Consider the following 17,159-nt stretch of genomic DNA (forward strand, 5'->3'; position numbering starts at 1 on the left):
GTGAACAAAGACAATAGTAGGAAAGCACTGATCATATATTATCAGTTGATCTTTGACACATGGTTCCTTGAAATTTTCTAACACTACTGTACTGGACTGCCCCTTAAGTATTTGTATGTCTAAGGATTGTTTAAACTAGAGAAGAGAGGGCTCAGGGCAAATCTCATCTATATAAATACCTGAAGGGAGGATGCAAAGACAACTGGAGCCTGGCTCTTCTCAATAGTGCCTAGTGGCAGGACAGGAAGGAATGGGCACAGGCTGAAAGGCAGGAAATCCCCCCTGATTGTCAAGAAACACTTTTTTCACTGTGGCGGTGACAGAGCACTGACATAGGCTGCCTACATAAGTTAGAGAGCCTTTATTCTTGGAGATACTCAAAAGCCATCTGGACATGGTCCTGAGCAACCAGCTCCAGGTGGCCTTGACTGAGTGGGAGAGGTGGACCAGAGGACCTCCAGAGATCCCTTCCAACCTCAACTATTTCCATTTTGTTCTTCTGTGAAATTAGGGTTTAGGCCTTAGCCCAAAACGTCACTTCAGAGGTGGAGGAGATACAGGTCAAACAAAACTAGATTTCTGCTATCCATAGGCACAGATGCCTGCTGTCTAAGGTTTCCTTCTGAGTCTGAAAGGCTCAGTCAGCTCATTTTAACCTCAATTTGATTTGTCTGACCTTGCAGCAAAGTGTTTCACTGGAAAAACACACAATCCAATTTGGATGCATAGCACAGGATACATCCTCAATTAATAATCTTGGCATTTCCAGAAAGGTATAAACTACTGACATACATGGATTACCACATTACCTAGAGGAGGTATACTATGGTTTTGACAACTCAAGATTTTTCCTCACTGCAATAAAAGCCTTGTTTATGGGTGTCCCGTTAATTTAAGTCTATCAGGTCAAACCCACCAAGCTCCTGCAGATGCTTTTCTGCTGCTATAGCACTGCACAAGGCCTGGAGGCTGATACTCTGACCAATTACACTGAATATTTCCAGGCAAGATGAGAGTAGTTTTGTTCTCGCTATCCTTTCTCTCACCATGGTTCTTGACACAAAAAAAGGGATGTGCAACAGCAACACTATTACATTTCAAGATTAACAAGAAGCTGTATTCCTATTTAAAGGTCATACATATTTGAACAAGATTTGGAAGATGTGGAAGCAGTGCAGCTCTGGCAACACAAAACTCCCTGAAGCAGATGAAAAAGTTTGCAATCTACTTCTATGTTAAAAAGTAACCCTACATTGTGAAGGTAGGCAAATAGGCATGTTCTAAAGACATTCTCAAAGTCTCCTAGCAAACTTATGGATCCAAGAGTTACTGCATCGATGTCCCCATTTTAACATTAATAATGTAGCCCTGACAAGCATGAGAGGACGGAAAACATTCCTATTCAAAAACACTGCGTCCACATTTACCTTACAAATGGCTTAACATGAAGCTCTGCAAGCCAAGTAAGCACGTCACGGGTGTCACTCCCAAAGACAAGATGTTCAGATGGCTATGCTTAGAAAGCCAGGCATCCTTTTTATACTGGACTCATTAGGAAGTACACAACAAATGGATACACTCTGTTTGTAAGAGGGGCTCTACCTTACCATTTCTTTGCAGTAACATTCAGTTCATTCAGTAAATGGAACATAATTTGTTTTGTGTGTGCTAATCAACCAACCTGGATAGCAAAGGCCTGTATTTCCCATTTGTACATAACAACAAAATCATTTATTATTAAAGTGTATTATTATTGCGGCATTTCAAGGAAAGTGACATGAAGAACAACACAAGCAATAAAGAGAAAGAGGTTTACAAACATTCCTTTATGAACAGGCATGGCATGTACCTTCAAGGAAAACTACACCAGGGATTAATTCTCAGTGTGTAAATACTATCTGAGCACACTCCATTTACCAATTCCAGTGATATTGTCAGTGACTCAGCAGCTAGCATTATACTAAGGCATTTCATCACTGGACAGCAGAGCAAGCATTTCTGTATAATATTAAAAGAAATACACTTCTGTATTCTAATATTAAAACAAATAAAGCTTTTAAAGTCACCCGCTTTATAGGGGGGTGGGGAGAGAGAGCCCAATAAGTACACATTCGGTCGGAAGATTAAAAAAACAGACAAGAGGTCAAATTCCACAGTTGCTTACCTTTATAAAAATGGTATCAGCTCTAATAAGCCAGACTTTTAAAAACGTGCAAAAAGCACTTCTGGTTGAAATACCATGACTGTGACCTGGTGAAGTTTAGGTTAAAAACAAAAAACACAATGGACAACACACCCTCCCATAAGTACTAATACTGTCTAAATAGAAATTATCCATCTTCTCTTCATAGCTAGAAGACCCCTGTATTTCATAGAATCAGAAGTGGCTAAAATAAGCCAACTAAGAAAAAACCCAGAAAGAACAGCAGAAAAGTAAGTTTAGACTCAGTGAAGCTCCTTTATTCAAGGAAAGGTTACATATGGACAGCTTACTAGCCCATAAAGCAAGAGATCTGGTATCACTAAAGTTTAAGGAAGCCAATAAAACTAAAATATACTAAAATCCCACCACATGACAAATTTAAGATGATTGAGCAACTTCTAAGCGACACAAAGCCTTAAGTTACTTATGCTGCCCAGAAACACTGCCTTTAAAACAGCTTCACACAAAATACATGCCTAATAAAGAGTTAAATATTCTGTCTCCACCAAAAGCATGTGTTAATATCCAGTACTGGATAGGTTACATGAAATTTATTATTCCTATGTGTCAAAATTATTTTTAAAAATATTACTCTCATAAAACAGCTTACCAGACTTACACAGAACAAGAAGCCTTATTTTCTTATATATTAATTTTTAATAAATTAAGTTTCAAGAAAGAGGTCAAGAAGAACAATACATTTTCAGAGAATTAGTATATGTGTGTGACCACAGTTAATCAGTTTGGTGTTCTGATGCTTTATGCAGCTGAGACACAAAACCAGACCACTCAGTCAGACTGTGAATGCAGTCAATTATCTCACACACTTGCATGCAAAACCCCAGCAAACAAAGTTAACATAGTATAGTGCTATGCATAGAGGAACAGCCTTATATCCTGGTTTTTAGCCGCTTCATTTTTTTCCTGGAACGTTACCAGTCCTTACCTGACAATACACTAACTGGCTGGGATAAAACAAGTTTTAGAACTCTGCTGTTCAATCATTCTTCCAAAACACATCAGGTACAAATTAAGCCAGAACATGGAAAGCAAGCTGATCAGTTCTACATGCCATGATGACATCACAATGACATCAGAAGAATAAAAGTGCACACCCTTCTCATGCCAGTTTGTTTTCCAGGCATGAGAGGAAAACAAACAATATTCTCATAGAACTAAGTAGTGAAAACACATAGAGAAAATATCCATCTTACACATTTCTTTTTCTGCTTGTTTCCATCAGCTTGGAGACAAGAGCATAATTTTGCAAACACATTCACAGAAAACAGAATTCCCAATTGATATTTGAGAAGCTTACTCTATCAAGAATTATTCCATTAAACTTGATTGCTGCTTGGTTTTTTCCCCCTGCAGCCTCGGCTAAGACTGTTTTCTCAACATTAAAAACTAAGTATTTAAACAAGTGGTAGACAAGACCTTAGAAGAAAACCTCAGAGCAGGAGCCGCAGAAGCACATTAAGGAGGAGTCTCATTTCAAACCAGTATGTTTTTACACTGTGTTTCCCCAGAGGCCCATGAATGGATTCCAAGTTAGTTTACACAAGGCTGCTTAACAACAACTGCCAATAAAAAACACATCTACAGGCCAAGCTTTGAATAAGCATTAACCCACTGTGGAAAGTGCAAGAACAGGTTAGCACTGGGCTTCCAGGTGGGCTACACAGTGAGGAGCAGGAAATGCCTTCAGACAAGCTGTCTGACCAGCTTCCACGCAGGCTCTTTGAGCTACAGGTCAGGAAGAGTTTCCCTGTCGCTAGAAGTCAGTATGTCACTTTATACACTTCAAAGTTAACCTCTTTCCTTGTAGCTGGTGATATGTTGTATCAGCAACCTTGAAGAAAATAAACAAATAAGAAAACAAACCCCTCCCCCCAAAAACACACACACAAAAAAAAAAAAAAAAAATAAAAAAAAATCCCCAGAACTGGGACCCTGCTAGAAAGACCAGAAGCATTTGCCTTTTATCCTATAGTAACATCTGAGTGTCCTTCTGTGAGCCAGAACCATCTTTCACCCAGAAGCCTTTCCAAAACAGCACTTGATCAAGGATCTTATCAACTGCTTCAAAACCTATCACATGCTTCAAAAAAAGCACTCTGTCAACAGACATAATACCCTTTCATAAAAGAACAGCAGTAATATTTACTTATCTTTCCCCTGAATGGAGACTCAGTATTTCTTATTTTAAAAAGCTTCTGTCTGGGCTGCTGCTCAGCTTCACTTCTGGTGACCTATTGAATTTTGGCTGCTCTAGGGAAATCTCAGAGAAAAGAAGTTATGCTCTTTAAATCCCCTACCTCAGATACTTTGGACTTGCTAAACTCCTGCCTCTGCGGGTAAGGACATTGTCTCCGCAGATCTATAGTTAGCTTTATACTTGCAAGGCTGCAGTACACTGGTAGAAAAAAAATGCTTTCAGAGGAAGAACACTACTCATCCACAAACATCTCACTATTAAGTTACTCCCACTTTAATACCTTCACTATATAGCTTTAGCCCAGATGAAAGACACGTGCATATACAGAACCCAAAAATTAGTACAGCAAAAATCATCAAGGCACGAGTAGAACTGTCAACATTCTAGCAGGAGAAAAAAAACCAAATGACTTTCCTATCAGTAGCTTTTTTCTCGTATCCACTCTGCCTATACAACATACCACAACACTTTATATCCTATGCTCCTCTGCATAAGGGAAAAACACCAGTCTTTACTAGGGAGCCCATCTGAGCATAGAGGACCTTCCAATGAACATGTTACATTCAAACAAGATTAAAGCTGAACTAGGTATCTCTAGTACATTTCCACTCATTTGGAGGAGAAGGGAAGAAACAGGATCAAGCCAGCTACTGACCAAGAGCCAATATAAGTTTTCTTGACGTAGGTACACCTCAATTCTCTCAATATCAAACAACTCTTGGTCTGTTCAGGCCAATCATCAACCATCTGAAAATTGTCCACCTCCTTTCCACAACCAAAAAACCCAAACAGCATTCCAGTTGTTCAGGGCATTGCCTACAGGCCTTGACACACTGAGGTTTTCCCTCGATCTCCACTACTTACAGCAAGAGCTGAACAGAACGGACAACATTAATTCCTCTGTGCTCCAGTGACTGAAAGGAATAAAAATAAAAATTTTAAAAATTGGCCTGTCACTTGTTTCTAAACACAAAGAGAAAAGACCAGAAAAACAAAGGCACTAGGTTTATCACCTGAGGGACTATGGACTCTATTGTTCTAGGTCTAGTTCAGTAGCCAGCCAATACATGAACCCATTACTATACCTAACTTATCACTGACCTCTTTCTTAGCTTCACTGATTATAGTTGAGTCCCTCACTCTTCTTCATCTCACTCTCCCACACACTAGTGGCTCCCAAGACCTTAGCTGGTGCTGATATTGCCAAGTGGAAGAAAAGGACTGCTGATGGATGCCAGGACTTCCCTAGCAGAATTGCACAGGGTGCCTTTATCAGCATTTCTCCCTTGACTGCAGATTCTCATCACTGCTCTCCTCATCTGCACCCCCACAAAGAAACAGATAATAAAATTTCTCATTAAGGAGTCATCTGGACATAGCCTACAGGCACCTTCTTCATTCACAATATAGTAAGGTGGGAAGCAGGGTTAAGTGATAACAGCCGTCCGTGCTCATACCTGTCTCCCAGGAGACAAATCAGAAATATATCAAAGACAACTATTTGTATGCCAAAGAGCATGCAAGCATTCACTCACAAGAACACACACAGGCACATCTAACCTTCAGACATTCAATTATGTTTCCAAGAAATCTGAAATAAACTAAGGCAGTGCACTGAACTTCCAGAGATTGGTATTTACCAGCTGAACCATGTGCACATTTTTATTTACAGGATGTACATACAAGAGATAGCACATTACGCCATGGTAAAGATAACCAAGTTCAGGGACAATGACCCACAGTATTTTGATGTTGAAAAGTTTCTGTAGAAGTGACAAGCTTTATTTGTTATGACAAATTCTTCATAGCTGAAATATACAACTCATTTAATGCAAAAAGCGAAGAAACCTTTCCTGAATTCCGTATCAGCTAAGGCTTTTCACCAGCTTGTAAACAAGTCCCCTTTTTAAGACAAAAACTAGAAAGAATGACAATATCTGCAAAGGCTGAAGATCAAAGCCACAAACAGACTACAAATGAAACCAGCTTACAACTGCCATCCGTTCTACACGCATGCAATACAAGCTCTTAATTTACTGTTACATATAACCCTTGATGGTAAAAGTGAAACTTAAGAGTCAAGATACTCATCTATACACTTTACCTAAGCACTGGTTAGTGAAGAAGCAAGGTAAAAAAAAAGAAAAAGTTAATTTCTTTAAATAAAGAAATTTTTTTCTATCAATTTCACACAGCTTTGGTACAGGTAGTTCAAGTACTAGAGATGAATTTTAAACTCATTCAGAAAATCTAGCACAGGAGAGAATAACGTGAAAAGAACCTTAAATTCAACTCCTACAACTACATAAAATAACTCAGGACATAAAAACTACTAGACTCAAACTGCTTTAGGAATGTAGGTTCTGATATTTGCTAGGAATAGCCCAAGGCAAATCTTGCTTTGAAACACTACTTACTAACCTTGTGCCAAAGTCACTGCAGAAAACGTTTCAAGTTGTGCTGGCTGGCTCCGACACCAATGCCCGGGTAAATACTCAGATTAAAGCAACCAAGTTACATTCCCTTCTTGCCCTCGCATGTTTTAACTATTTGGCAAAAAGTATCTGTGCTCGCATCTGCTTGACACTGAAGGGCTCATCGCAATGTCAAGAAGGAAGCAGAGCCATAAAACAGCAGCCCCCAGCCCATCACGAACGCTACGTACCGCGGGACGATTCCGGGCAGCACCGTTCCGAGGGAAGCCGCCCCGGCTGCAGCAGCAGCAGCACCTGCCGGGCGGGCACACGCCGCGGGCGGCCCCTTCACCTTGCACCACACGCCGCGGGCTCCGCGGCCGCCCCGGCGCGGCGCAGGGCGGGGCGGGGGAGTCGCGGCCGCCCCGCGCAGCCGGGGCGCGGCTCCGCTCAACGCCGCTCCCGCCGGGCGCAGGAGGAGGAGGAGGAGGAAACCGAAACGGCGGGGCGGCCACGCCGGCTCCCTGCCCGGCTAAAAATGGCCTGACAGACCGAGCGCGCCCGCCCCTGCCGCGCCCCCGCCCCGCTGCCGAGGCAGAGGCGCTGCCCGGCGCTCACCGCCGCGGCTCCCGGGGCGGCCCCGCGGGGTGTGCGGGCTCCCGAGCCCTCCGGGGCCGCCCCGCACGGAGCCCCGCCGCAGTGGGTTATTTTTGGAAGCTCCCCCCGCCCCCCGCTCCCGGTTCTGCGGCGTCACAGCCGCTCCCGCCGCGCGGAGCGGGGAGGAGGTCACGCCTTTCCCGGCGCGGTGCGGCCAGTGCGGGGCCCCCGCCCGCAGGGCCGGCTCCGGGAGCGTCCCCGCCCGAACGCGCACCCCGAGCACCGCACGGCCGCACCGGCGGACACGGAGCCATCGGAGATCACGCTCCTGCACCATTTCTAGCACAAGTGGAAGACAGCTGAAACTGTCTGCTTTAGCGCCGCGTTAGCGGTTTCATCTACTGACTGCACGATTATGCTACAATAGCCAAAGCACGGTGATAAGTAACACTAAAAGTTTTCTCTAGAGAGCCAAAAGTGCGTTCTCTGCGATTATCCTTACTGAAGTGAGGAGCCTCTCCTCATTAGTCAAACAGTAGCTTCTGGTATGCTGACAATTTAAATTAGAGGGAAAAAGAACTCTCGTTAAAGAGGCAGGATAAAAAAGCAGCAGGCTAGAGAAAACGTTAATTCTAGAGATAACCAGATTTCATGGGACATGCACAATACAGTTGCAAGGTTATATATATATGTTTTTGAAATGCCACCAAAACAACGGTCTAGAAATCAACACTGAACAGCAAAGAACAGGGCTCTGACTTATAAAGGACAACAAAGCCAAATGCTTTAAGAACAGTAATGATCAATGAATGTAGCTTCTTGGAAAGCTGCAAGTCGTAAGAAGAGATAATGGCATCTTTAAAAGCCTGCACTATACTCCTGAACTCAATAGTTTGAAGTTTAAATATACCAAGACAAAAAACTCTCCAGGATCACACCCTCTCCCTGTCATGACCAACTGATTTCACTAGCTATGGTGGAAAATCAAGTTCACATCTCAGCCTATCCCTCTGTGCCCAAATCTATGTGCTTCCAGATTAAAATAAGGCCTCCATTACACCTACTGAGACTATTCAAGTTCAAGTAAGGTGAAATTACAATTTCACCATATGTTCTGCCATACTCCACTCTGGAAAGCTATTTTAGTCTGGCTTGAAGCAAGATGCCAACACAATTAAGGAATACTAACTAACACTATACACCCACTGTTGTAACAATTTCCCCCTCTTCCGCAAATGAAGCTGGCAACTTTAATATCAGACTTTCTTAAGGAAAAAACTCAATGTAAAAAAAAAAAAAAAAGCAATGTTTGTTCCACTCTGCTAGAACTTAAGTAAGTCTAAAAGACTCGTGACTAGACACAAAGGACTTGGAAAGGAATGAAAAAAACCCAAACCTAGACAATGGAGCCAGTGTTTGTAGCTCACTGTTAAATAACTGTAAGACTAACAGCACCAACACAAACCTCATTTTGAAATACGGCTTACTGATGACAGTGGAATAAGAGCCCAACCCAGGGATTATAGTTACCACAGTATAGGAAGACAAGTTTATTCTATGGTACTAGGGCATCTTCAAGAAGGAAGAAAAATACCAGCTCTCCTACTATAGGAGCTAGTGAATTTGACATATATTCCCAAATTGAAGTGTTTGCATTATGTTTAACACTATACAAGATATTTGTTACTGGGAAAGCCAGAAGTTCAACAAATAGCATTTGCACACCCACTAAGCACATGGTCTGAAAAACAAATTCAGAAGCAATATTGTTCAACATTTCAGTTAGCTAGTAAAAATTTAAAAAAATCTGAAAAATAATTTTCTCAATATTTTGACCTTCAAATCAGCAAAGCAACAGCTTTATTGAATTCAAGCATTCGGTTTTAACACTGTAAGCAGTAGCTTGTAACCAAAATGGCTCTTTTCAGAACACCCAAATACTAAAACATCCTTTTGCCAAGGCATATACCTACTCTTTCTCTAGAAGAATGAATTTTCGTCCCACTCAGTATGCAAAAGGACAGCTTACCAACATGAAGTTGTATGGGTTTGTGTATTTATTTTTGTAACAGGTAAGCAGGGAACTAGCCAGATATGCTAAGCAACCTATGCTAAGCTGTTCAACCCTTTACAGACCCATGCAGCATACATACCCCTTCTTGCTTTGTGAATAGGTTGAGGCACTCAGCCAGAGCCTCACATGTTTCCTGGGATACTTCAGAGACCACATCAACTTTCTGCAGGAGGGGAGAAGGTATTCCTGAAAGCACAAAAATACTAGTAATGTTAGAAGGACATTGTAAACTACAAGATTCTTTTAATTATTTTTTCCTCTAAGTAATACAGGCATAACATTCACATGCTACAGGAAGGCTGGTGCATTGCAAGATCTGTGGGAGGGTTTTTTTTTTGCCTCCTTTCCCTAGTACTGGTATAAGAAGCACATGAATAGATCGAGTTTCTCTTTCAGCAAGGTTTAGAAAGCAGAGGCGGTAAGCCATGGCAGCAGGACACTGGAAAAGGGAATAGCAACAATCTTATTTTAACCACGTTCTAGATTTTAAAGCTTCAGGTAATAGAACTTAAATAAAAAGGATTCTGCGCTGGTTTAACATAAAAAGTGTAAAATGTAGATATTTTTTGCCTTTTGCCATGTATTATATAGAAGACAAAGAGCTTACAGCAGTGCTCAGTGCAGCTGTAAATTTAGGTTTGAAAAAAATAGAGTTGTGACTACAAGCACACTGAACAATTAAAGGGGAAGAACTTATTTTCATGGACTCATCTTATGTGTAAGTAGTACAGCTTGTCACCTCATATCCTGACTTCTGTTACCATTTACAGAAGGGACTGCATGTCTAGAACTAGCAAGAAATTATGATAACTCAATCAGCTGGTAGAAATTATTTGAGTTAGTCTGTGAAGTTTTGTGATGCACAGCAATTCCTCAGAAATCAAGTAAACCATTTTCTCAGGAAGCAAAGTTGTGGCAATTAAAATAATTGCAACATTTAGTGCCTGCAGACTCCAGGATCAGTTGACACCATTTAGTAACACAGGTGCTTCAAGCTGATGTCACACCACTGAAGATTAAGAGGTCCAACAGTGACAGTACATGAATTTATTTTTGAACTTATACTGCTTATGAAGGACAAGATACAGTACACATCCACACACTAATTGTGGTCTCTGATACAAGAGCTCACCACTGATTCAAATACACTCTTACAGCAGCTACTAAGAACAGCCTCCAGAAGGAGGGGCAGTGCACTGAGTGCAGGAGACATCTTTATTTGTAATATACAAGATGCAGAAGTCTCAAAGATAACTGGACTCAGAATAGCCTGTTTGAACAGCTAGGGGAGAGAATTTTAAATACCAGGTGCCAACATAGCCATTTTTTTATTACTCAAATGTTTTTAGGGAAAACTCCACATAGAAGGGCTTCTAACTCAGAAATTTATATTCTTCTGGAGCCAGAGGATTCAAATACTTAAAAAGACACCACAGCAAAGGGAGAACTAGAGCAGTTTTCTGTTATGACCTATAGAAGTTACATATGAACCCAGAAAGAGTTCACTGACCTTGCAAGTTACAACCATTTATTGGAGGGAAAACAGGAACTTATTACTGCTATTGGCCAAGACTAGCAGTTTCTAGCAATGAGATAGTATCTGTTTTTGCTTTACTATGGGCATTGGTTGTTTAAGTTGTGCATTTCCTTTTAAAAAATATTTTTCTTGTTTAAAAAAGAACCTCACTGGTTCTTCAGGTCAGCACTTTGGAGTCAGGGAAACTGCCTGGCTAAAGGGAATTTATCCACTTATACTAATTTTCAAACTGAGGTTTTTTGTGAAGAATTCAGTTTTACTGTAATAGTAATTACAAAAGCTTCACAATAAGACACTCATATACATTATGAAATGTCCCTCTGCCTTGTGAAATAAAAATTTGGTAATACTTCAGTTTATGAAAAAGACAGGGTAACATCACAGAGTAACTCACCCCAGTAGCATGTGGAGAAAAAGCCGTATTTTAGCCTCCTTTTGGAAAGGCACAGGGATGAAAGAAGAACGTTTTTCTTCTCAAAACTAGTATTCTACTACAGACTAGAGATCTGTACAGACAAACAACTTGTTCTCTAATCTGAGCTTCATAATTTTAGCCACAATATATAACTAGGATTCAGGCCCAAAGGACCAACAGTTAGATGCTCTTACAGAATTCCTTTGTACATATAATACATGAACAACTTCTGTTCATGTTTAAGGCATTTAATAAAACAAGTACAAATCTCTAGCATCTTGATGCCTGTGATATATTTTAGCAGTTATGCTGCAAAAATCCAGGTACATGTCAAGAATTATAACTTGAAATGGAACCTGAAAAGTTCAAATCTGGCATAAAAGTCATGGTGAAATCTGTCGAATATGTCCCATTGTACCATGCCTCCAGTTCTCTGTATAGTTTTGTGATTTCACTGCTCTTTGTACGTGTGAAGAGACACTTATGCACTACAATAAGCTACCAACTAGAGATTTTTTTTAAAAAAAACCTTGAAGGCAGCCCCATGTGTTATATTTTTATGATACTCAATAAGGACTACAGCTAGAGGCAGTTTCACTGCATTTACAGCTGCTAATAAAATTTCTTTCAATCAGCATACTTCTTAGTTGTTTCTCCAAATCTGAAATCTTAATTGTTAGCAATTACTATAATGCTACTTTATTTGAATCTTTTTTCATGGGGAAAATTGTCCTCTATTTTCAAGCTCCTGAAAATTGATTTCAGGGAAATAAAAGCATCTTGTTAAGAAGAAAAAATTAGTTGCTTGGTAAAAAATTACATTTTAAATTAATAAGCTTTACCTTTTGCAGCATCCAAAGATTTAACCATTGCAAGGAAGTCTGACACCTCTTTACTAAGTCTTTGTTGGCATGCTTGTGCTTTCTGAAAGACAATAAGGATAGCTAGTTCAGAAGTGCCTTGTTCTAAGGAAAGTGTATGTTTACTTTTTTTACCATAGTGAAATTTAAAAATTTGGACAACATTAAATCTTAAGAACGATTCCCACCCCAGAGACTGATATATAAAAACTAAAACAAATTACTTAAACTACCTTTAAAGACACAAGCAAACAGAATATTTATGAACATTTTACCACTGGCCAGATTTTGTTTAATTTAACATAGCAAATTAACCCCCAAAGCTTTGTCATAGGTACCACTTTTGCTCCTTCCTTCATTCTGTATTGAGCAGCTTAACAATCTAGGAAGAGCAAGTGCTTGGTCTTTGAGAAACTTAAGGACAAAATAAGAACATTCATAGGTTAATTGATAACTGGCAAGTATAGTGACATGAAGAAACCAACCCCAAGATCATATATTTCAAGCCCACATTCAAACATGGAGTTATCATAAACCCATCGAATGGCTTGGGCTGGAAGTGACCTTAAAGATCCTCTAGTTGCAGCCCCTGGCCAACCACACCTTCCACTAGCCCAGGTTGCTCAGAGCCCCATCCAACCAGGCCTTGAACCCTTCCAGAAATAGGGCATCCACAACCTGCTAGTTGCTGGTTGCTTCAGTGCCTCACCACCCTCTGAGTAAAGAATTTCTTTCCAATAGCTAAACAAAATCTCTCCTCTTCCCACTTATCACAGCTACATCTAGTGTGCAATCACTATTACACAGCTAGCCTGTGTAAAAAGTCACTCCCTCTCTGTTTTATAAGCCACCTTTAAGAATTGGAAGGCCACAGTGAGGTCTCCCTGAAGCCTTTGCTTCTCCAGCTCTCTCAGCCTGTCTTCAAAGGAGAGGCGTTCCCAGTGACCACCTTTGTGGCCCTCCTCTGGACCTGCTCCAACACCTTCACATCTTTCTTGTGCTGAGGACCCAGAGCTGGATGCAGCACTCCAGGTGGGGTCTCATGAAGGCAGAAGAGGGGGACAGAATCACCTCCCTTGCTCTACTCCCTTGTACATCTGCTTTTGATGTGGCCCAGGATGCAGTTGGTCTTCAAATGTGGTGTTATCTGTTAAATAATACCACCTTCTGTCGGTTGCTGGGGACTGCCAGTGCCAGGTATCCTCCCACCTCTGCTGTGCTATGAGCTACTTTAAATTCTCGTACTAAAAGGAATGGTACAAGCTGCTTGGAGTCTAGCCACATGAAGGTTTTTGCAATGCACCATCAACTTTCCCTTAAAATAGGTTTTAGCAAGAATCACAGGCTGAATGCTAGAATTACCAAAGACTACTAATTTCCACTGAGGGTATTGTACAATGCATCTGGTGTGATCTGAGGTGATAAATGATCATTTCTATAACACCTCATTGCCTGTTCTCTAGAGGCAAAGCCCTATGTGGGTTAGCTTTGGTGACACCGAGACTGGAGGATAACAAGTACAGTACACAAGGCTCCCTCTCCTGGCTGAAACTCTCAAGCAGGTTTCTATCTTATAGTAGCGCTGCCAAAAGTAAAATCACAGTCCTGTAGCTACAATAAATGTGATTTTAGCCACACAGTCTGAGCAGGAATACATGACAGCAAGCAATGCAAACACAGGCAGCATTTATGCATCCATGGGAGGAATCATCACTTTTAGTCAAAGGTATATTGAAGTATTTCAACACAAAACAAATATTAATCTGCAACTGCCCAGACACATGAGCCAAGTAAATATTCAGCACATACTTTCAGAGTGTCTTGTAGGTCTGTAACAGATATTGCATCATCTTCATCATCACTACTCAACTGCTCCTGCGTGCAGTAATGAGTGCTATATGCAGAGTGGTCTTCTATTGCTTCCAGCCAACTCTGGAAAAAAATAAATAAGAGTAAATGAACATTTCAGAGGTCATCCCCAAAACAAAGTATCATTTAAGCAGAACAACAAAATTTACTCTTGATATGAACAGTCATTAGTAAAATGAGAACTCTCAATAGGCAAGAAATAGATTGCTAGAAAATGTAACATGTATTGCAGATGAAATACTCTGTGGGCAGAGTACCATAGGCTTATTAACCCTTAAGCATAAATGTAACCCACCCCTTAGTCTATCCAAGGTCACATAAAAAATCTTATTAATTAAAAGACTGTAGGGAATATATTTTACATCTTTGGGTTTCTATTCAGACAGCAAGGTCCCTGTGACAAAGTCTGCCTTCTTACACATGACAAACTTTGTGCACAAAACCTCAAGCACTGTCATAATTAAGAGGTAGATTCTTTTCCTGTTCATTGGATCACAGAGTGGCTGAGGCTGGCAGGGACTTCTGAAAGTCATCTAGTCCAACCCCTCTGCTCATGAAGGCCCAACTAGAGCTGGTTGGCCAGGACATCTTGATGGCTTTTGAAAATCTTCAAGGATGGAGATTCCACAACTGCTCTGGGCCCCCTGTGCCAGTGCATGGTCACCCTCACACTTTTTTCTCATGTCCAGAGAGAAAACCCTGTGCTTCAGTTTGCGCCCACCGCCTCTGGTCCTGTTACCAGCCACCTGGTCCTGTCATCAGAGCCTGGCTCTGTCCCTCTTTGCACCTCTCCTGAGACATTTACATACTTAAACAAGCTTCCCTGAGCCTCCCCTTTCTCCAGACCAAGCAGTCCCAGCTCTCTCAGCTTTTCCTAGTAAAAATGATGCTTTGATCCCTTCAATCACCTTAACGGCCCTTTGTTAGGTTCTCTTTAGTATGTTTGTATCTCTCTTGTTGTGAGAAGCCCAAAACTGCACACAGCACTCCAGCTGCTCCACCCCAACTCCATCTCTAGTTTGTACACCTGTAGAAGTACAACAGTGAATATACTACAAATAGCCCTAAAAAAATTTCTCTTGTTTCAGAGACACCTTTTCAGAAAATATAAATTATTGTGTCATCTGAGATTACAGTTAAGAGTAGAATGTACCATTAAGCATTCTTTTGTTTGGGATATCAAACTACGAAAGTGCAACAGAAGGAGGTTGCAATAGAAATTTACCACATGGAGAAGTGAATGAAAAACAGGAAGTTAGATAACAGGACATAATACAGGCACAGAACTGGAAAACAAAGTAGCACTTATTTTAAAGAAGAGGTAATTACAATGGGTCAATTTTTTGATGTTTAATCTATAACCATGCTAAAAGATTAACATCTGCACTTCAGCTTCCAAGTCCTGATGATCAAAATATGAAACACGCTGCTACTAATGCATCCATGGGAAGTAGTATGCAAATTATTCATTACAGAAGTTATGGTATTTTAATGCCTTTGATAAAGAGTCATTATTACCTCTCTAGTTTGAGAAGGAAGGCTATTTTTAGGAATCTTGAAACGATGAACAGTGTCATCAAAACATCTGACAGAAAAGAAGCAACTGTCTGTAGATTTTACCTAGAGCAAGGTGGAAAAAACACAAAATTAGTATAACGAATCAGTCAGAAAAAAAATTAAGTGTAAGCAAAGTAAAAAATTATGCTTAACTCAGACGTTTTTGCTGCAGTTTTGATCCAAGTAATTGGATCTTATAAAAACCTCAGTCAGAACAGTTTTCCAAAGTCTGCCTTTACGCTATGGATAGTAATGCAGAGGTTCTTATGTCTAAATATTGTATTTGTATTTATTTGCACCACTTGATTCAGACAAAACTTCAACAGCAGTTCAAGATGACTAAAGAATTTGTAGATACTGAAAAGCAAGTCACTTTTCCACACAATATGAATATATATGTAAGTGCAGTGTAACAGTATTTGTGGTGCCAGACTAGGATAGGGTAGTTATAGCAATATGGATATTATCTTAAATGCATTTTTCTTAAACACCTAATCTTCCAGGGCATTATAAATTACACCTGGGCCTTTGTTTTCTCTGTTCACCGCTTCCAAAAGTCCCGGAAGCATAATGCAAGTCAGGGGAGTTTTCCAAACATCAACTTCAAAACTGATCTCAGTCTTTCAACTGAGATCAGCTTAAGTTATGCAATCAGTCACAAGCAGCCAGGGACAGCTAAGGAGGAACTAGAGCTTTGGCTATTCCAGATCACATGCTTCAAACCAACCCGATCTGCTTTCAGGATGCCTTGTGTGTCTAAATCTTCAGGACTTTAGAAACAAGTGAGGGAGCTTTATGACCACTTTACATAAAATAATACTTTGCTGGACACAGGAACAAGCGTTTCTTTCAACAGCACAAGCTTTCTCCCTATTTTGTAACAAAGATCGGGTTACCAATCCAGCGGAAGTTTTCATTAACGAGGAATGGAATACAATGGAACATAAAAAACCTACTCAGTAGTTACAACACATTCCTACCGTGCAGATGGCTTGTGTTAGATGCTTGCATCCCTGACGATGATCATTATTCACTGCATCAGATCTTTGAAAGAAGAAGAGATCAAGCGAAGTGAAGACAGGAATTTATTTAAATGGCTTTTCAGAAATTTAAACACAGAACTTACTGTCTCCGATACCAGGAAAGCACTCCGTGTTCTAGAACTACCCAGTAGAGTTTCCAACCAAAAAATCGTGAGTTCTAAAAGGGGGAAAAAAATGGCCAGGTAAGCTTAACAGAACTAGTACACATAGCTCAGTGTGAGCTGCAGCATTGAGCTCTGGATGGTAGAAGCCTGAGGCAAGAGACTGTAAGTGGCAGTGACCCTTTGCTTAGCCTAGGGCACAGGGACTTGTGGTATCAGGAGCTGAGGACTCAGCAGGAAGACCCTAGACTTTTAGATTGCAAGGGCAGAA

General features: G+C 40.7%; 1 protein-coding gene across 3 annotated transcripts in view; it reads right to left on the reverse strand.

The window, feature by feature from the left end:
* The window catches only part of OSBPL1A (oxysterol binding protein like 1A), a 76,014-nt gene that overhangs the window by 39,073 nt on the left and 19,782 nt on the right, over nt 1-17,159 (reverse strand). Inside the window, exons 11-16 of one of the 3 annotated variants that reach the window (XM_088174036.1) lie at nt 16,871-16,944; nt 16,725-16,788; nt 15,706-15,807; nt 14,128-14,250; nt 12,301-12,382; nt 9,586-9,692 (exon numbers count right to left, since the gene is read on the reverse strand). In XM_088174036.1, the coding sequence (XP_088030162.1) occupies nt 9,586-9,692; nt 12,301-12,382; nt 14,128-14,250; nt 15,706-15,807; nt 16,725-16,788; nt 16,871-16,944 (552 nt within the window). Of the gene's footprint in view, nt 1-7,086; nt 7,265-9,585; nt 9,693-12,300; nt 12,383-14,127; nt 14,251-15,705; nt 15,808-16,724; nt 16,789-16,870; nt 16,945-17,159 lie in introns of those variants that run through there. The other 2 variants (XM_088174039.1, XM_088174037.1) reach the window with 2 other exon arrangements.

This window comes from Sturnus vulgaris, chromosome 1, assembly GCF_052056855.1.
Source record: "Sturnus vulgaris isolate bStuVul1 chromosome 1, bStuVul1.hap1, whole genome shotgun sequence".
Lineage (NCBI taxonomy): Eukaryota > Metazoa > Chordata > Aves > Passeriformes > Sturnidae > Sturnus > Sturnus vulgaris.